General features: G+C 39.2%; 1 protein-coding gene across 1 annotated transcript in view; it reads right to left on the minus strand.

The window, feature by feature from the left end:
• LOC122808415 (F-BAR domain only protein 1-like) overlaps positions 1-21,940 on the minus strand; it is a 2,144,012-nt gene that overhangs the window by 322,944 nt on the left and 1,799,128 nt on the right. The window contains exon 21 of the mRNA XM_044079378.1: positions 6,874-6,985. Coding sequence (XP_043935313.1) covers positions 6,874-6,985 — 112 coding nt within the window. The remainder of the gene's footprint in view (positions 1-6,873; positions 6,986-21,940) is intronic.

Below are 21,940 nucleotides of genomic sequence, written 5' to 3' on the forward strand. Positions count from 1 at the left end.
TTAAACCGAGAACCGAAATATTTAGAAGCAAAAATATACCGACGATGGATAATACGCTGATTAAATAAAGCGCAAAACTGACAGCAAGGTCCATCGTGGTCAGGACCTAGGCAAGGAATACAGTACGAATGAAAATCTTTGTGAGGTATTTGCTTTCCACAAGTAATTCAATTATTAACTTTTATTGACATCGGTAAGGAGCAAGAAAAGGTTTCCCCAACGGGGTACTTAGCTTTAGTTGAAGACTTCGGTTCTGAAACTCGAAAACAAAACCGGCACTTGCAAACTGCTTCTGCTTCGGGCACCGCACGGCAAGAAAAACTGTTGTAATGGCGTCGGCTGCATGTTTTATACCCCTGACAACCTGATGTCATGGAAGAAGGGACAGCAACCGATGCAGGACCCAAGACTTTGTTAATCAGGCCAACTGAGGGCTACTGCAAGCAGATAACCCAAATGTAATGACTGCAACAGTGAAACAAAGAACATCTCTATTTCTAACTCTACAGCACACACTATAAGGATAGGGAGAAAAAACTTTAACAACTCTCTAACTGAAACGAGTTGTTATAAATCGGCCTAGAAAAAAGAACGGCCACTAATAGAACAAATAAGGCACTCTCTAAGTTTTAACTGTCTAACAGTCACTAGAAACTAAGAAAACAGCAAGAGCTATAGAAAAATATCCAGGAATATAATAACTATTGAGAAATATAAAGAAATTTTCAATAATACTGGCCAGAGCTGTCGAAGAACTCCCGATCTGTTGCAGCGGCAAACAAGATCTGAGGGAAGCACCACTTCATCATGGGATAGGGAGTAGGCCACGAACTGCTTGAAGACCTCGAGCTTTTGTATTTGGCTGAATCGGAGCAGAGGATAGTCTCCGAAATCATCAGTGAGAATGAAGGCGAGATAGAACAACTTCACATCAAACTTTTACGTTGCAAACAGTTACCGTTGCTAGGTTCAAAAACATGATCTTTAAAAAATAAACGCAAGTTTAACTATTTAATGTATAATTTTAAACCAATCAACACATTAGAAATGTCCATATTATAACAAGGAACAAATGAAATGCCTTTTTTCAGCAAATTAAGGTGTGTATCATAAACATTCAAATCACTGAAATTATAAATAGAAAAACCATCATTTTCGTGCATGCTATAAGTCATTTCAATCTTCTGTGTGGAGATGTTAGAGTCATTAAATCCATCAAAAGGGCAAATGTCCATCAATAAAGAGATCTCCTGCATCTCTGTCCTCGTCCGTTGTTGGAAAAGTTGCTGCTCTGCCGACCTTGTGTGTCTGGATGCCCTGATTTCTCAGCTGTTCGGATCTCCTCAGCTGAGGACTTTGATCCAAAAAATATTAATTCTCTACACTATTGTCATCCTCCCTAATGTCATTTACTGTAGTAGCTATGTTATCATTGTTAAAGTCAACAACCGCTTGTTCTCTCCCATAGTTTCCTTCTTGCCTGGGATTAAACCCCACCGGGTATGCGTTGTTGTTAACATATTCCTGGGTGTCTCTGCTTAACTTACATTGCTTTCTAATCACATTGTCCTTAACAAAACAGTCTAAATCATGCAATGTCTTATTGCAATTATTAATATATTGCGGAAACAACAAATCGTTAATAATGCTTTGATTCCGTGTGGACATTTCATTCTGTAACAGAGATAACTTAACTTTGGTTGTTTTTGATGATAATATCCATCATCTCGAAACCAGTTCTGTCAAACAGGTCAATGAGCTCATGATATGCTGATGAACCATATTCAATACCCAAAGGCTGCTTCCAAAGCCTTAGACCCTTAGGTACTTTTTTGAGGGCTAAAGACTTACTCAGGAAGGTATTGTCAAGTTGCAATGTTCTATATTTTTTACAGAGTTTCTCAAATTTAATAAGTTGTGCTCTGAGCGATGGCATTTTGTTTTCCCTCTTGCTCATGGTTGTAAAGTTAAAATTTGGAGCGGTAAACCATTCAGTCAAGTCTGTTTTCCTATTTGAATCCGGATTGGTTGCAGTGTTAGTTGATCTAACCCCCAAACTCATCGGAGTGTGCAGGGTAAATAATTCAGCCTGTGAACTAGTTAACATACTGGGTACAGCACTACTCGTTCTCACCTCTAAGTGGACTGACAATCTCTGAATTAGCTGCGCGAGTTCACCAATGAGCGTTTCCATCCTCACGAAATCGCTGATGGATATAAAACAAAGAAAAGTAAAACCAAAAACCAAAATGGCTTAAAAACCAAGAACCAAAACAGTAAAATAAAAAAAATATCACGTACAGCAGATTCTTTGGAGTCCAACTTTAATCAAAAATAAAACATATGTACATAAAAACGACTTAGCGCTTTCGCCTTAAAAAAGCACAGGCTTCATCAGAGTCGTAACTGCATTAAAGACATTCAAGTTTTTACAGGAGGGATTGTAATAATGGCACAGATTGATTATGTGTCCAAGATGTATGATATTTTGAATGCTTCCTCCACCTACAGTAGGGCCTCAAAAAATGAAGTTAACAGAACTTATGCCAATATTGATGGTTTTCTATCAGATGCTTTGTTCCAAGGAAGTATCAACACCAATGAGCTTAAATTTTTAACAGTTGCAACAGCTACCACCTCAGTCATATCTGGCATACCAAACATCCACAAAAACCTTCAAAATCCACCTTTCAGGCCCATTGTTGCTGCTAAGGCGTCCAAGACTGAACCCACTGCAGCCTATATAGACAAATGGGCTAGTATGGCTGTGAATGACACCACAAATATTTTGAAAGATTCATGGCACTGTCTTGAATTATTGAGACAAGTGACAGGAAAAGGGTAGTATTCTTTTCTAACTGTGGATGTGATAAATCCGTTTTCAGTGATACCACATGAGGAGGGTCTAGACCTTTTCCATAGAAGTTTGCTGGCTTGTAGTAAGATTAACAGAAACAAAATAAACCTGTTAGTAGAACTTACGCAGCTGGTGTTGACAAATAATTTTTTGATGTTTGAAGGTGGATATTTTCACTCAATTGTGGGTGTAGCGATGGGAGCAAAATGTGCCCCAGTATTTGCCAACTTAGTACTTTTAGAGTGGGAAAAAAGTTATGTTCTTTCTTCTACCTTTACGGCCAAAATATTACTTTATGTCAGATATTTGGACAATATTCTTATTTTATGACAAGCTGAAGAAAGAGAAGTATCTAAGTTTCTTGACTACTTGAATGAGACAACTACATTTTTAAACTTTACATACAAATGGCACACCACCGAAATTGACTTTTTGGACAACCACCCGATTAAAGAGGAGGTAAACGACACGCTGACTACCACCATTTTTAGGAAGGAAACATATTTGAATATGCTCCTTCAGTATGACGGTTGCCACCCCTACATCAAAGGAAAAGTATTATAAAGGGCCAAATGGTCAGGTTGTCACATCTAATTAGTGACGATGATTTATTTGAAAAAGAAATGTTTACATGGATAGAGATGTTTAGGGACAGAGGGTATCCCTTGAAATTGTTACTTAACATTAGGAACAAAGTTTTCAAGAAGAGAAATACTTCATTTTATATTATCTTAAAAATGCCTGGCAATGATTTAAAAGTGTGTTTAAAATCATCACTTGGTAATGATGCATTGATTATGCAATATAACCAAGAAATGCTCCTCTTGGTTTCTTGTTTTAAGTTACGGGAATTTAACTTTGATGATGACATGAAAGGCAAGTTGGGTATAAAGTCCACGGTAGTTTACAGTAGGAGCAGGAACATAAAAAATATTTTGGAAGGACAATCAAAATCCTACAAACTCTATAGGTCCTTGCTGTACAAATGTGGCTCCTGCAGACACTGTAAATATATCGGTGATGGACCATGTGTCTCGGTTAGTGGTTACAACCGTACTTTGAGCTGTCCAGGCCACTGCAATTGTAATACCAATATGGTTGTATATTTAGTAACCTGCACAGCATGCCCAGGATACTATGTAGGGAAAACCACACATAGACTTCGTGATCGGATAGCAGAACACCTCAGAGACATTAAAAATAGGAATACGCACAGTGCATTATTTATGCACAGTGCCAATTGTGACAATTTTAGAAGATTTTTATTTTTCATCATTGACAGGGTTTACCCTAATGAGAGAGGTGGCAATGACAAGTTAAAAGTGGAAGTAAGAGAAAATAAATGGCAGTTAAGACTGAATGCTACCCAGAAACCAGGCTTGAATTACTTTGTTTCAGTTGTGCCTATTTTAAAGCAGACAGCTAATGCAATTTAATGTACTGTTTAGAATTTCAGCAGTTTATATTTATTAACTGAAAGGTTATAAACATTGTTGGTTGTGCATTAAGGCAGTCATGTTTACCTTATAAGATTAAAAGGTTGATTAATGGGATGAGATTGGCTGATAGGATAAACATGACTTTGTTAGCTGTTTGGTGGTTGTTTGTATTAGGGTATATTTAAAAACTTTCATCTCTATCATATTACCGTACAATGTAAATAGCGAACGCTATTTCATCGTACAGCTAATATCGAAACAACAAAATATCGAACAAACGGAACAGCAAATTTTTTCCCAGGGAAAACATTTGCTGCTCCATAAAAAAAAAAAAAAAAAAAAACTTAAACACAAATTTAAGTGGGGGGCTTCGCCCCGCACACACCCCCATGTGGGGAGCTGTGCCCCCCACCCCCTACTTAAATATACCAACTCCGAGATCGCACCATAGTGGAGGAAATGGCAAAGTCCCGAAGACAGCCCACCAAATTTTTTCCCTGGGAAAAAAATTTATGTTCCGTGACTTCGCTATTTTGCCATTTTGACAGTATCGGATCGACTAAATACCATTCGCTATTTAGTCCATTCGATAGCGTCATATAGACCCAAAAACTTGAATGTCTTTAATGTGGTTACGACACTGATGAAACCTGAGTTTTTCAAGGTGAAAGCTCCAAGTCATTTTTATGTACATATATTTTATTCTTGATTAAAGTCGAACTCCGAAGAATCTGCTGTTTGTGACATTTTTTACTTTACTAATTTCATGAAGCCACTGTGAACTACTGTCTTGGATTTTAATCATTTTCCTTGAGCAATGATGTTTTTTGTTGTTGTTGTCCAGGTTAGTCGCACTAGGCTGGTTGTCTCTTTTCAGGGGAGACTAAAAGTGGTATATACACTGACTAGGGAAAATTTGGCCACAGGACTGGGAAAGTTACCCTAATCTTTTTACTAGATACCATGGGATCTTTTACATTCACCTGATCTACTACCAACTTATCAGCTAGGAGTTCAGTTTAACATCTCATCAGGAGGACGGTTTGATGTTTATCACATTTATGGGAATGGATGAAGACATGACTACACTACAAGTTACAGTACAGGATACTAAGACTTACGACAGTATGGACAAGAATGAAAGACGATGACAGTCTGTGGGGAGGGACCCCATGATGACCTGCTGAAACTATGGGTCACAAAGGTCAAGACACTGAAAAATTCACAGCAGAAACACCTAGTAGCAGCAAACAATGACTTCTAGTTGCTTAACCTCAGTTTGATTCCAACAAAGATGATGTGTCTCTGGTTGTGGGAAAAAAAAAAAAGAAAAGAAAACCTTGCAGATATTGAATGTTAAGTGCTGGGATGGAAGGTGGTGAGGAACAGATGGAGAAAGAACAATAAGAAATAATTTTATTATAGGAAAAAATAAAATAAACCTCTTTACTTCAGGAAATTAAACAAGATGGTTAAGCCCACAACAGTTCCCAACAGCCTAATGCTGGTAAACTTGACAATGGAACAAGAAGCAACCCTCTAGGACACTATAATGTACATGGGGAGAGAAGAAAGGTGTTTGTAGCTTCTGGGGGGAAAGACATTTAAAGGACACTGAAAGACATATGTGGATTTGGATAAGATAGTCACAATTAAAGGAACACAATGAATATATAAAAATGAAACCACATTTGTTACTGAAGATTTTCTTTGGTTCACACATGCAGACAGTGGGGATGCTGGGCAGCATCCACCAACATTCCAGACTGGCAAAGCTGGCCCAAAGGAATTGGAATAAACAATGACCACTACTGCATTTTAATATGGCCAGAAGGGTAAACAGCTGCTGCAATAAGATGATTTTCCTTTTCTCAGACTTCCACATGGCCTTTTTCCTCCTCACATTTACAAACAGTAACCAGATATGTAACCATTCAGATAATGCATGACAGCATGAACAGCAATTTATTCTTTATATGTTAAGGGACATTAAAGCAGTGTTACAATACTACAGTACTCAGTGGTAACCATTTGAAATGCTGGGATCCACTATAGCAAGTCTCGAAGTACTTATATTTACTAAGGCCAAGATGGCTATTTCTTGGAATATTCCCTTTTCTCAAAGGTATGCCAATCTCGGAGTTAGTATATATAAATTTGGGGGGGGGGTGCAGGGGAGAAGAGCAATGTTCGAGATTTGCTCTTTCCTGCCTTTTCCATTTTGCCATGTCAGCATTTGGCATTTTGAGTGCTGACATTTCAACAGGGAGCCATACCCAGCTCCTCGCTTACATTCAAGTCATTGCACAAACCTCAGAGAGCCCTGCATTGGCCTACCTGAACATGCTTCCAGGTTAGCATTAACAAACCAATATCATATTCAATTGTCAAGGTAATAAAATAAAAAAAAAATTATGGAAGGTAACATTCACGCTCATAAATAAGGAGCTGTTTTACTATTAAGTGAGTTGTCAACTTTCAAATCATACATACTTGAAGATTATTCAGAAGAACCAGGACTGCACGGAATATATAGATCGGTAAAATATTTTCTGCATTTAAACACATAGTACTTACTTTGTAAAACTACCACCCTTAAAATAAGCATGAATGTATTCAGTGAAGGCAGTGGCAACAGGCAAGGCATCTTGTGAGCCAAGGACAACAGGGCTAGGACCTCTTGAAAGACCTGAAAGAAATATGCAAGCAAATTTTACATAAACTATAAAGGAGTATGACTGGAAATATACTAACTAGTCAAGTGCAATTTAACAGAAAGTTTATGGCTAGCTAACTACTTTACCCTGACTTTCAGAAGTTCAGTATAACTTGCTGTCAATAATAATTTAAAGAAAAATTAACTTGCACTCCACTATGAAATCTTGTAAGTTAGCTGCAATATAATACATGTATAATTGTATGATGCTCCTGCATAAACAAATCACAACATGTTGCTTCATTTTCACAAAATATGGTTTTGTTTCACATCTATACACCCAGGCAAGCATCGAAGAGGTAGAATCATACTGCACAAAAACGGTAGCTTAATTTTAAACAGACTAAATACTGCACACGAAACCACAGGTTTACTAAAAATTTTGCTTAGGATTTTGTCATGTTCGGACTTCCAAGATGGCTTAACATTGATCAATAGCTTAACTTCAACTCCCAGTGTGAAAAAAGAAACTGAGTGATTAGGGCCAGGAATTCTGCCACTTTTAGCAAATTAATTTTCTGGCTAGTAAGTACACTGCCTGGGTGTCAGCAAAAAATAAACTAACAAAGCCTGAAAGAAAACCAACTAGAAAAGTTGAAGAGAACACACTGACTGTTCAACAAAAAGAAGTTCAAGCTTCTAGTACTCTGGAGGAAAAAAATAAGTCAAATGTGCATAGAGAAGATTAAAATAAACAAAACATTGAAGGGGTACATCAACTCAAATAACAAAAGGATGGAAAATGTTAGAAGCTTTAAACGGATATTCAGATGAACTGATAAAACTACAAAAATCAGAGGTCGAAGTGAAGAAAAGGCTGGCTGAGTATAAAACATCTCATGAAGAAATGTTTCTGTAGAATCAGAGGACAGAGTATATAGGGAAAACCTGAGATTTTCTAATGTACCACATAAACTGGAAGGAACAGACTATTAATTTTATGAAGGCTCAAACAAGTAACTGGACTTTTATTCCAGGGCAAGATTTGTTAATCGAAAGGGCACACTGTGTATATGCTCCAAACCTGGCCTACCAGAAGAGAGAGTTGATCCTGACAAAACTGTTTGTGGAAAATGATTATTCACTGCACACCAGGCAGAAAAGAAGCAAATTTATTGCAACAATTGGTGAATGTCAACAGGCAGATAATAGAGTCTCACTGCTGTATCCAGCTGTCTTCAGAATATTTTTTCCTGGAGGATCAACATCATTTTTTTCTGCAGAACAGGCTAAGAAAGAAATACAAAAGTTTGTTCAACAAAAAGTGAGCCATCAAGCAAAAGGTGACTCTGCTTCTCATTCTACTGATAATAAAGGTCATAGAGAGATTCTGCCAGCGAAACCATTTACAATTTTCCACAGGAAAATGCTTAACAGAGACACAAAAACACAGGAGTCGACTAGACAAATCAGGAGTACCTTGTAATTGAACCAGAGTCTGGAGGTGGGAGATGTAGCTTAACACGACGAAGACCAGCAACACAGAAATTACTGAAGAAATGTGAGATTACAAAGCATCAATCACATTTTTAAAATACGGGCGTACAAGAAAAAGTGGAAAGAATGAACTTTTGTTGACTTTGTTAAACTTGTGGTGGACTGAAAGTCTTTTTCCCCACTTCATGACATTAATGCATGGAAGGACACCAAGGGAATGAGGAAGGAAGAAAGCAACTGTAAATAAAACAATTTCTGTTTTTAAAAGTATTTTTATAAAACATTTCATGGTATAAATTGCATGCTATATACTAAAGCATTTTCAGATATTGCTGTACATGATAAAGATTATCAAGTAAACAGATGCTTTTTTTCTTTCAAGTATTAAAAATATAGGCATTAAAATACAAAAAGAGAAAAAAAAAAGGCTGGACAAAAGTACGTTTAAGTTAATAGGCTGTAATCACGGGCTGCTGAGGTGAGGGATGGAGTGCATTATTCCCCAAGGTACAATAACTGGGCTATACTAGAAAATTCTATTTCACAGGAACACATGCATTTAACTGAGAGCTTTGAAATGCATCAAACTATTTCAGAACATGTGCCAACGACTACTATGATAAATATGACAGGTAATGAAGTAAAATGACACAGTGGCACTTCCCCACCTAATTGTTAAAAAAAGAGGCATTTAAGGAATGGGTAGTAGAAATAATTCGGGAGATAACAGCAAAAAGAGAAAGTTCGGTGGAGTTTAAAAATAGGGTAGTACAAAGAACAAACAAAGGCTATAGCTGTAAACTATTCAAACACACAGTGATTGGTTCAGCAACACCCATATTTATGGGGACATGATAAAATGAAATATTTAGGAGTATGGGTTAAAAAGGTTTCTGTTATGGCAGATAAGAATATGTGAGAAGAGACTAAACAAAAGATAATAAAAAGACAAGAAACTAGAAGCTCTTCTCTGTGGATATGGACAGCAAGCTACAAGCAGTAAAAAATCTTTTTAGTACCTTTAGTTTTATATACAGGTCAGGCATATTTTTAACGAGCAGAGAAGTTGCTGATAGCAATTAATAAAGAGCTGAAGGATTTTGAGAGGGAAGAGGGCAAGAGTCAAATGAGATAATTTGAGTCTCAACAGAAGAAGGTGGTGTATGATTACCTGATTTGAAGGGATATTTTAGAGCTACACTGTTAAGACTCTTATACATAACATACACAGGAAGCTACAATTCAAAGTGGACAAGGATGATGATGAACCTGGGGGGAAATCCAAAAAATATGGAGAGAATGGGATTTTGGATGCAGATCCTCAAGGACAATAACAGTCACACAGATTATATTCTTAAAGTTACAGAAAGTAATCTAAGAACTAAGCCAACAGGGGAATCAAAAAAGAAGATTCTGCCGATAGGGATGACTGCAATTTGGGGTATAGAAAATAAGCAAGAGGGGGCTGAAATTTACTGGACAAAACTGGCAAAAGAACCAAGGTATTGGTATCAAATAATTAGACACAGAAAGGTAATGGAATGGGAAGAGGCCAAAAAGACATTTGGATTGCAAGTTAGAGGCTGTATTCCCTATGAGGGATTGATATCAGAGTATAGGTAAAGAGAAAGGGTTAGGGTGATTTTGAGTAACAAACCTGCAATGGTACATTGTTAGATGAATCTAAAACAGAAGTTGCTGTTAAAAAGGGATTAGTAGGGCATACAAAATATTGTGCAATAGCTACAGGAATAAATCACAGGAGTTTAGAAAAGTTTGGGAAGATAAAAACTGGATAAGCAATTCACAACAAGACAACGGGAGGACATAGATATGGATCCCAAATATGCAACAAAGTATAGAAGTTTTAGGATTTTTGCTTGGAAGTGTTTGTATAGGTATTTTTAAACCTCAAGCAGACTCCAAAGAAATTTTCCTCAGGGAGATGGCAAATGCTGGAGGTCTGATGTGGAAGAAAAAATTAACTAGGAACATACGTTTTGGGAAAGTAATGAGTTTCAGACTTCAACAATTCCCCACAAAGATACTGGGGGAGCAAATAGATATAACTAAGGAAATTATTTTTTCTGAGACTGGATACAAGATCTGAACTGTCTACACAAAGTAAGGCCTTATTAAGTTTTATTCTGGTGGCTGCCAAAAAAGCAATTACTAGAAAATGGAAATCAAAGTCTAAACTAACTGTATTTGAAGTAGTGAATATTGTAACGGATATAAAAGAACTGGAAGTGGGATCTTTAGAAAAGGGTAGAAGCAAATTTCATGGGACAAAATGGAAACTGTGTGAACAATACATGCAGAAAAATGTTTCTGAGGAGGAATGGAAGTCTAAGGGAAGGCAAGAACTGACCAACTTATGTAATGTTTGCTTGATTATATTGTACAAAAGAGTATATGTGATGTATAAGGTTTGCCATCAAAATATCAGAAGACAGTTTACGCAAATCTGGAAGGTCGAATGTCACTCTTCCAAGGTTTCGTAACATTGATTTTTAAATGCATGAATCCACAACGGCGAATGCACACTAGCATTCATTGTTCTGGATTCATCATTTTGAATGGATGGAGATCGCACTATAGTGGGGATCGGGAAACTTAACCTTTCCCTCACTGTAGTGCAATGCTGGAGTTTGTATATATAAGTAGCAGTGGGTGGGGGGCACAGGGGGGCTTGCCCCCCCCCGGCAAAACATTAGTAGGACATAACCGGAAGTCTGGGTAGTTTTGCTAAAGTCGACATTCCTGATTTGTCGACTTTCCTAAATTACCTCTTTTGGTTATGTGATCATTCGGTATTTGGAATTTATTGAGATTTAAACTCGGGTAAGTAATCACTCGCACAAGTGTGTTGTGAGATTTTGATAGTAAACCAATGTATAATGTTTATGAACATGTCAACATGGTTTGTTTTCATATATATATATATATATATATATATATATATATATATATATATATATATATATATATATATATATATATATATATATACACACAATATAAGTTTGTGTATGCCACAGGTGATAATTCAATAAAGTAGTTAAAAAAAAAAGATTTTGCCATGTCCTCCAGGAATTAAAAATGGGCAGTGCTTGCTAAACTGTAAAACACTGCTGAAAGAAAACGTACTTCTGCAGACATAGCAGTTTACATTAGTTTTCCAATGAAATTATTTTGAAAGATGTTTCTGCAAGTCCATTAGTTCAAGTATCACTTCTATGAATGCGAAAGGGGACAAAAGTACACTGTGTAAAGCTAGAAGATGGCTGGGACTGAGTAGTACTCCCAATGTGAAAACTGAGAAATTCCTAAAAAAAGCTGGTAAAAGTTATCATTCTGGGTAAAATTCAATTAATGGCCAGTCATTGCATTGTCTGAATGTCAGCAAAACAGAAATTTGGAGAAGGTGAAAATCAGCTAGAAAAGAAGAAAAAGCTCTAGCTGGGAAGAATCTTACAGCTGCTCAGCAAAAAGCAACACAAATTTTAGCTATTTCACCAGTGACTCGCTTATTTTAAAGTCAAGTGACAGAAGGAAGGAAGGAAATAAGAAAACATCAAGTAGCTGTTTAGATGAGCTAATAAAACTGCAGAAATCAGACACTGAAGTAAATTAAAGATTGTCTGAACAAGAGGATTTTCAAGAAAGGCTGTTTAAAGATAAGAGTACAGTAAGAAAACATATCAGGCACAGAAATCTGTAATTAATTGGTGTATCACAGAAAATGGAAGGAGTAAACTTTGTTAATTTATGAAAGCACAACTGAAAGCAACTAGACTAGTGTTTCACGGCAGTTTTAGCTGAGAGGATAGATCATGAGTATGGTCCAAATATGGCCACGAGAAAGGAGCTAAGACCTACATTAATAAAGATGCAACCCTTCCAGCAGAAACAGCTGCTCCTGACACAACTATAGCAGAAGGAAAAAGTATTAAAAACGGGGGACACTGGAGTTATATGGATAATTATTCGCTGTACAATAGGCTGAAGAAGCACAAGTTTATTGCAGCAATCAGGAGATGTTAAGAGGTGGGTGTGAAATTCAAGTTGCCATATCCAGCTGACTTCAGAATATTTTTATTCCTGGAGACTCAGGGACATTTTAGATGCACAATAGGCAAAGCAAGAAATAATTAAATAAAAAAATGAGCCAACAAAGGGATAGCCAGCAAGTGGAATGTGATTCTACTTGCCAGTCTTCTGACAACAAAGCCAGCAGAAAAACACTGACAGTGAAACCTTTTCTAATGTTCCAAAGGAAAATGCTTGAGTGAATTAAAAAATGCTCAGGAGATGAATACAAGAATCAGGAGTACCTTGGACTGGTGTTGGAAAATTGAGATGATCAGGAAGATGAAGAGATAAAACAGTGATGTATAATCAATCAACAGGGAAGTCTCCAGGAACAGACATTACTACTGTGGAAAAAAATGGTAGAAATGAACATCTGAATTTGACAAAAAGGACATCAGGGTTGACATTCAGCACAGCAGCAGCAGGGACAATTGAAAAGGAGAGCAATAATACTGATGTGAGTGGGTCTAAAACACAGGTACAGCAGAAAAAAGGCAATATTCCATTAAAAATATATATTACAGAGCATAGGAGAATTTTGAGAGAAATAAGTTTTCAGCACAGACTGCTAATTATGGGTGGGGACTGAAACCTGATTTGAGGATGGACCTACATGGGAAAATGCACAAAAAAGGGCAGATGAAGTGTAAGATAACATCTGGTACAGAATATAACATGTGAATTCAGTATTTAGTCCCTTTTGTATACAAGTCAGGCATTCTTTGATCAACCCAAGGTGATGTGGACAATAATTAATAAAGAATTATAAGTTATGTATTTACCATAACTTGGTATCGGTGTTGTCCATTTTAATTCTTCCTCACAATTGGGTCACAAATCCGATCCTCAGATCCAACTTGGCCAGAAAGGAAAGAATAGAAGATAGTGGAACTGAAAAAGGATCAATGTTCTCCTTGGATGCCTAAAAGGCAAAATCCATTCCATTTGCTTCTGTTACCTTTTTGATAGAAGGTTTCTGTGAAGCTACCACAATATCTTGAACAGGGGAAGCAAGCCTGGACCTCTATACAATTACTGGAAATGGAGAAACCAATTGGTCAGTTTGAGGGTGGCAGACTCAGATGATAACTCTCAGACGGGTGGGAGAGGAGGTCCTTATCTGGGTTCCTGCATCCATGGAGAATATTTCAGGTGAGACCACAGAAAGGGGAACCAAACCTGACATGGCCAGAAGGGGGTAATGAGGATTACTGAAGTCTTCAACCATTTGGCTTTCTACAGAAACACTGGAATCAATGGAAGAGGACGATAGGCTTAGAGGAGACCAAGGGGCCAACAGGGAACTACAGCACCCCTCGAGGATTCCCCCAGAGAAGGGGTCAGAGTGAAGCACCTGCTGACTTGTTCTGAGGAGACACAAACAGGTCGCAAGGTTGGCCCCAATGGCAGAAAATCAGTTCACTACCGATTGATTGAGGGATCACTCAAGGGGAATCAGAATGGACTTGCTGAGTCTGTCTGCAAGAACGTTGGAGTTCCCCAGTATATGAGTTGCAAGTAGAAAGCGGTCTGAAGATATCATCCATTCGAAAAGTAAAAACAACAAAGTACAGCTACTGTCCAAAGGTCGTGGTTCCAAAGGCAAAGAGAAAAAAGTAGTATGATAAAACTGGAGACGACCACCACAAAATAATAAACAAAATCCAAAAATGTATTTGAATAAGCGCTTTCACGTACTATGTACGCTTCCTCAGACTTCATGGCCTTTCTGCACAAGGGATATGAACGGGTTCTTCCTTGTTTGTTGACATACCAGCCTACTGACATACTGTCTGTGTGACATGTAACAGTTGCTATAGACAGAATGTACTTAAAGGCTTGCAACATGAGAAGGACTCTGCTCATCTCCAGAACACTGATGTGCAATCTGGTCTCTATGCAAGTCCATGTGCCTTGGACCATCTTTTTCTTGAAATGCCCCACACCCCCACTCCAAATAGGAAGCGTCTATGGTCACCATGACTGTGGGAGCATGTAGAAGGAATGGCCTGCCAATGGCCAGGTCATCTGAAAGAAGCCAGCATCAAAGATACGTTCTGCAAACCAGAGTCAACTTGATAGGAACAGACAGAGGCTTGTAGAGAACAGACCACTGAACAGCCAAGGTCCATTGAAGCACTCACATTAAAAAACCCTGCTAATGGGACAAAACTGACAGTAACCACCATGGACCCAAGAGTTTGAAGTTCTACTCATGCCGGTGGAGCTGGAAGAAACAAAATAGTTCAAACATGGTCTCTCAATGTCTGTATGCAGTGATGGGGTAAAGATCCTCTTTGATCCGATACATCTAGAAGAGCCCCAATGAATTCCAAACTCTGTGCCGGAGACAGGTTCGATTTCGTCAGACTCATGGTGATACCAACAAGGATGGGATATCTGTAACAAGTAATCCCTGGCTTGAATAAGTTGATGCCTGGTGGGGGCAGTCAGAAGCCAGTCATCCAAATATGGAAACAACCAAAATCCTTTCAGTTTCAGGTGAGCTGTGATTACTGCCATGCATTTGGTAAGCACCCCCGGGGAGCTGTGGTGAGTTCAAAGGGCAGAGCTCTGAATTGGTAATGACTGGCTCCCATCCTGAAGTGCAGATGTCTGTCTATTTTGATGTGATAGTACACATCCTGTAAGTATACCAAGCACACCCAATAGTTCTTTCAAACAGTGGCAAGATGAACTGAACCATAACCATTCAGAACTTTGTTTTCTTTACAAACAAATTCAGGGTGCTTAGATCCAGAATGGGTCTCAAGTCCCCATTTTCTTTGGCACTAAAAAGAAGTGGGAGTAGGTTCTGAATCATCTTTGTTCGGTTGGGACCTCCTGAATGATTCTTTTTTGCAGCAGTTTTTGAACTTCTGGTACTGCATACTCCCTTTGACTGGGTGGAATATTATTTATTTTTTATTTTATTTTACATTTGTAAATATTAGGGTGTTTCTTTCGTGTCTTTAGAGGTTGAAGAGAAAAGGGAATATAATAACCTCTGAATATAATTCTTAGCACCCAAGTGTTTTTTGTTAGAAAGGTGCAGGCATCTGGGTGTAATGAAAACCAACCCGACTGCCTCCAGAGCTGAGCAGTTGGGCAGCGCTTCAGCAGTGCTAATAGGACTTGTCAAGGAAAGGCTCTCCAAAGAACTGATTCTGCCATTCCCCTCTGCCCTTGGGGGTGGTCTCCCCCATTAAAACTACCCCCTCTGCTTTGGAGAAAGAGTCCCTGTGAATATCCTGGAAAGACCCTTGGGACTTCTGGAACCATGTTTTCTTGCCACCTTGTTGATTTCTGGAGAAAGTACATTGAGGGGTAGAAAATCTGACCCCGACGGCAAACAGGGTCTTCCCTTCCTTTTCACTGTGGGTAAGGGTATCTTTGATGGATGCCCCAAACAAAGAGGAGCCATCGAAGAGGGCATTAACAAAGGATGCCTTGAAAGGTTTACAAAGTCACAAAGCCTCATCCAGGCATGTCTTCTAATAGCAATACCTGAGCCAGATGCCTGTGAGGCATCCTCAGTAGAATGGGAGAAGAGCCTGGGAGAACAGCCTCATGGAGGAATTGAACAGAGTGGAAAGAGCAGCCAGTTGGGGAGATACGTTCTCAAAGTCTTCCACCGACATGGTCTCCGCTAGAGAGTTGGAAAATTCTTTGACCAGATCTCTCTGCAACTGAGTAAAGTGTGCCAAATAATTTAACGCTCTCAGCAAAAAAGTGGTTGAGGCATAGACGCATTTCCCAAATCTGCCTGTTGCTCTGGACTCCCTGCTCGGTGGACGGAAAGAGGACCTCTGCTCAGCTAGCTCCTTCTTGGTGCTGCTGCCACAACCATTGCATTTACTGGTATACACTTAACCCAGTATGGTCGGCCTTTAAGAGGACAAAAACTTATCTGGTCTTTTTGGAATTGGTTCAATCATGTCCGGCTCCTTCCAGGCCCAGCGGGACACTAAATCAATGCGTTCATCCACCGAGGGGGGGGGGGGTCACCCAAGATGTAGATGTGCCCTCCCCAAAAGCCTCCAAAAACACAGCCACAGCCTCTTTCTGAGAAAGAGTTTGGGCTGACCAACCACCTCTTTGCCTCAGGATCTTTAAAATATCTCCAAAGGAGACATCCTCCGGTGGTCATCCTCCTCCCTCATCAAGGTCCATGTCCTCGGTCAGGGACTCCAAAGGGGAGTCTATGTGCCTCCTCTTGCACATCTTCTTACGAGGAATCCCCTCCACAGGAGCCTCAGGAGAGGTCTCAGGAAAAGAAGGGGCTCCTTCCAGGGGGGGAAAGTTTGGAGACCCTTCGCGGTGGGCTGACCCTGGACAGGTATGACAGGCTCAGTTCTCCGATCCAATGAGGGACGATGGGGAGGATTGTAGCTTAGACAGGCTGGATCCCTATAAGAAGATAAAACCCTTCCTATGACCTGGAAAGCCAAGTGACCTGGAGACTCCCTTCCCAACTCTCCTGGAGCCAAAATAACTGAGGAAGAAAAGGTAGGGACCTTGATCCCTGATTCCCAGATAGAATCAGACCTGAACTGTTGAGCACCGAAGCTCCGAGGGGAAGAGGTGGATCCACCAAGGTTGGAGCCGAAGCCCCTCCCAGATCTGACAACGACATCCCAGATCAGGGACCCATTCTGATGACACTGTAACAGAGACAGTCAGGGTAACTGCTGGAGTCAAGGAAGAAAGCCTCCTCGGATCTGACACCAACTCTCCCAGGTGGCTAAGATCCTGGGGCTCTGATGCCAGTGGTCGGATTGGAGAAGGAAACTACACTGAATTAGTGGCACTCACAGATCCCAGAGGGGATGGAGAGAGCAAGACCCCATCTGGATCAGAGTCTTAAGGATTTTCATATCATCCTGTCCACATCAAGTTCTAATAGGCTCCTAAAAGACCTCAAGGAAGCCACTGAAGCTAGGTCTGGAATGCCTTGTCGGAGTCTGCAAGAGCTTGGAAGGTAAGGTTGGAGACGCAGATCGGAGAACTCTGGGGTCCGTCCCTATGCTCTTGGATCCAAGGATCAAAGATTCAATGCAGAAGTGGACAGCCTTGGAGAGCTCTTCGACATCAAAGCACCAGTAGGATCTGAGGAATGCTTTGGACTCACTGGAGCAGAAGTGGGTCTAGAATCCTGTAAATTTGGCACACAGGACATGGAAAGCTTGGATGGTGGCTCCAAAGAAGCTCTGGAGTGTTTGTGTGGGCATTTCCCTGGGTTCGAAGACCCTGCCATACTCTTTGAGGGGGTTTGAGCCCCTTGAGAAACAGAATCAGAAGACAAAAGCCTTTTCAAGATCAACTTATTTTTATGGCTGGCGATGGCCCTGGGATGGATTCACTTACAAATCTGACATACCGACTGCAGACGCTCAGGACCAAGACAATAAACACAATGGTTGTGTGCATCAGAATGTGGAATCTTGTGTGCACATTCTGAATGGTGCTTAATTCCAGTTGGTTTCTCCAACATAGTGATACACACACCCACACCCACACACAGAAAAAGACCAAATGGTAAAACAAAACTGAATCTAACCCTTTTTTTTTTTTTTTTTTTTTTAAAGCATTACAAACAGTAGAGTAACAACAGAAAAATGGCAAAGACCCGAAGAAGCAAAGAGAGGGACACAAAAAAAAAAAAACCAGAAGCCTCTAACACCTGTGAGGGACTAGTGGGAGGGGAGGAGATGAAGAAAAACAGAAATAAGAAAAACTACACTTAGCTATGAGAAAAAAAACTTGAATCCCACAATTTTAAGAAATCGAGACTGCAAAGAAAACCACTTCTGTCACTGCTGGCGGCAAACGAGATCTGAGAGGGCTGGTCAAAGGGTAGAACATTATGGGTAGGGGAGGAGCTCAAGACATGGAGCCTAGTCTGTAGAAATGCGGCCAAGTCAGATCCATGACCCAATTGCGAGGAAGAATGAAAATGGCAACATCAGATCTGAAGAAATTTATCTGGGAAGGGAAGAGGGCAACATTAAGTAGGACAAGTTGGCCTTGATCCTTCTAACAGAACAAGGTGGTTTAGGTTTACCTGATTTAAAGGGATATTTTAGAGCTATACAGTTAAGGCTCATATACATAATACAAGCCGAAGATTATAATGCAAAGTGGAAAAAGACGATGAAGCAAAGGGGGAAGTTCGAGAGAGAGAAAGGGGTTTTTGGATGCAGATCCTTCACAGGAATAACAACAACAATACAGAATATTATATTCATAAAGTAGCAGAAAGTATTCTAAGAACTAAGCCAATACAAAGACAGAGGAAATAAGATTTTGCCAATAGGGATGACTGCAAGTAGGAGTACAGAAAATAGCCAAGAGAAGGATGGAATTTACTGGTGAAATTTGTCAAAGGAACCAAGATACTGGAAGCAAATAACTCAAACAGAAAAGGTAATAGAGTGGGATGAGGCCAAGAAGACATTTGGACTGCATGCTAGAGACTGCATTCCCTACCACTGACTGATGTCAGAGTATAGGCAAAGAGAAAGGGCTAAGAGGATTTTAAGTGAAAGACCTGCTCTTAAGGGTTTTTAGTTGAATCTAGAACAGAAGCAGCTGTTAAAAAGGAATAATTAGTAGGGCATATAAAATATTACAGTATAACAATAAGAATCAATCAGAGAAGGTTAAAAAAGATTGGAAAGAGAGACTGGAAAAGCAATTTACAAGAAAACAATGGGAAGACATATGTATGGCTCCCAAGTACGCAACCAAGTCCAGAAGGTTTTGGATGTTTGCTTGGAAGTATTTGTACAGGTGTTTTTATACCCTAAGCAGACCTCAAATAATTCTTCCTCGGGTAGACAACAAATGCTGGAGGTGTGTTGGTGATGAAGGAGGTAACTGAGAACATATGTTTAGCTAGTGTAATCAGTTGGCATATTTTAAAATTCCCTGCAGAGTACATTATCAGAAATATTGGGTGAGCAAATGACTAAGCAAAGAACTGTGTTTTGAGCTGGGACACAGGATCTTTATTGCCTAAATATAGTAAGGCCTTATTACGTTTAATTCTGTTGGCTGTCAAAATGCAATTACTAGAAAATGGAAATCAAAGTCTATACCAACTGTATTTGAGGTAATGAAAATTATAAAACAGACAAAAGAACTGGAAGACAGATCTTTAGAAAAGGGAAGGAGCAAATTACCTAGAAGTAAATGGAACATGTGGGAAAATACATGCATAAGAATGGTCAGGAGGAGGAAGAATGAGGTTTACGGGAAGGCTGGAATGCAGCAATTTTTTGTAATGTTGGACTGATAGTGGCAAACAAAATATATGTAATGTATATTGTATTTATTTGGAAAAATGTTAAAATAGTTTGTTTGCTTATGTCTATATCTTGAGTGATAAGTTAATAAAGGTGTTTTAAAAAAAAAGATGTGAATTCAGTAGCACAAACTCAGATGAAATTTATATATTCTTTGCCAAGATACAATAAATGGGCTAGCCTGGATAGAAATTGCATTTCACAAGAGCATATGTACTTCACTGAAAGCTATGAGACCCATCCAATATTACATTGTGCACCAATAAAAAAAAAATAAGATAAAGACGCAGTGTATGTAAAAAAATGAGACACTGTTTTTCTACTTATCTATTAAAAGAGACATTTAAGAAATGGCTAGTGGATATGATTCAAGAATGATTAGGGGAGATAGACCTTTCTTCAGACAGGATAACTAGTGTGGGTGGGATAAAATGAAAATACAGTTTAAAAACAAGGCAGAAATAAGCGGCAGAGGAACATGGGAAAAAAGTAACAGACGTTATCTAGAAGGGTTGACAAAGGTTAAATTATTGCAGAAGCAGGGCAATCTCAAAGAGCCACAGGGAAAACTGCAGAGTACTAAAGGACAACTAAGGGAGGATATTGATAATATGCAAAAGGGCCAGAGTGCAAAAACTTTTAGCATAATGGCTTAGGTAACAAAAAGTAGAGAGCTGTAGCCAAAAACTTCATGAAATTTTGCATAAAGAAAATGAATGTGAAGATCAAGAAAAGGCACAAATGAAAATATTTGTGGAAAACTTAACTATGTCAAGGTTAGAGGAAGATGAGGCTCAAAAAGAGAAGAGAAAAACAGTGATGCGATATCAATCAACTGGGAAGTCTCCAGCTATAGATGGTAATCCTGTGGAAATGTGAAAGTTAAGAAGGAAGAATAGATAAAGTCCTGGAAGCTTTTATTTAGCAATAATTTAAAAGGGGGAGTAACAATATTTTGGAAGAAAGCAGCGGTGGCTGAATTACTCAAAGAAGGCAAAGACCCTTCAGATCTGGCTTTACATAAACCTATTTCAATTTTAAATTATAGTTTATAAGCATTTATGTCAATGTTAGCTAACAGAATGACATGACAAAGGTGCTATCAAAGCTGACAGAGATGGATCAATGTGGTTTTGTGTAGAAGAGGCAAACTTTTTCTTCTTCTTTTTTTTTTTTTTTTAAGGAGTGGAGATGCTATCACCCCCTGCTTCTTTCTGACAGCCATCTGCAGAGCCTAACATTGGGTCTATCAGCCTTCCTCTGCCCCAGACTAGCACCAAATTTTGATTGGGTCTGATATGGACCTTAAGGGTACCCCAGTGGGGAGTGCAGTACTGTCCTATATCTACTGGGAGATTTCAATGTAAGGCCTACCCCTTGTTTCTCTTCCCTCCCTTGATTATATGGTTTGCATCGTAGGGGGGACATGTAATGGGAGTGTGCAACATCTTACCCAAATTCCAGAGAAGGACAACCTTACTGCCACTCTATCCCCTCTTAAACATATGTCCTCCCCTGTGCAAACTTTGACCTCCGCAAGGGCCGTCAAGGGGAATGACCACATAATCACCTACAAACCTAGGATGGGCACACCCTCATGCCTTCTTGCCAAGCCATCAAATGCTCAAGCTGATAATCGAACCAGGATCATTTGGGTCGTGGTCAGGGCTTTATCCCTCTACACCACCAGAGCTGCAGACAGGAGGAAAACATTTGACATTAAGAGAACAATGATGATCCAGAGGGAAGCACAATGTAAGAAAATGACACTACTGTTGGTGGGTCCTGATGTAGAGAAAGCAATCAATAGAGTCTGTTGGAATTTTCTGATTAGGGCAATGGTAGCATTTGCATTCCCTGAGAGAATAGGATTAATGAGGATATGTGAAGAATCAAAGGTATGCATTAAAAGGAGGAGTTCCTCTCTGACAAGCTGTTTCAACAGAGGAACATGCAGAGATGTTCTCTATCCTCAATGTATTTCCTTCATATTTAGAGCCCACTGGCAAATAAAATAAGGTATTCACAAATTAATTATAGCTGATATGGTCATCAAGAAAAGTTAACTATTTTCAGATGACATTATTTG

The sequence above is a fragment of the Protopterus annectens genome, chromosome 8.part0 (genome assembly GCF_019279795.1).
Source record: "Protopterus annectens isolate FY-2018-M chromosome 8.part0, PAN1.0, whole genome shotgun sequence".
NCBI lineage: Eukaryota > Metazoa > Chordata > Ceratodontiformes > Protopteridae > Protopterus > Protopterus annectens.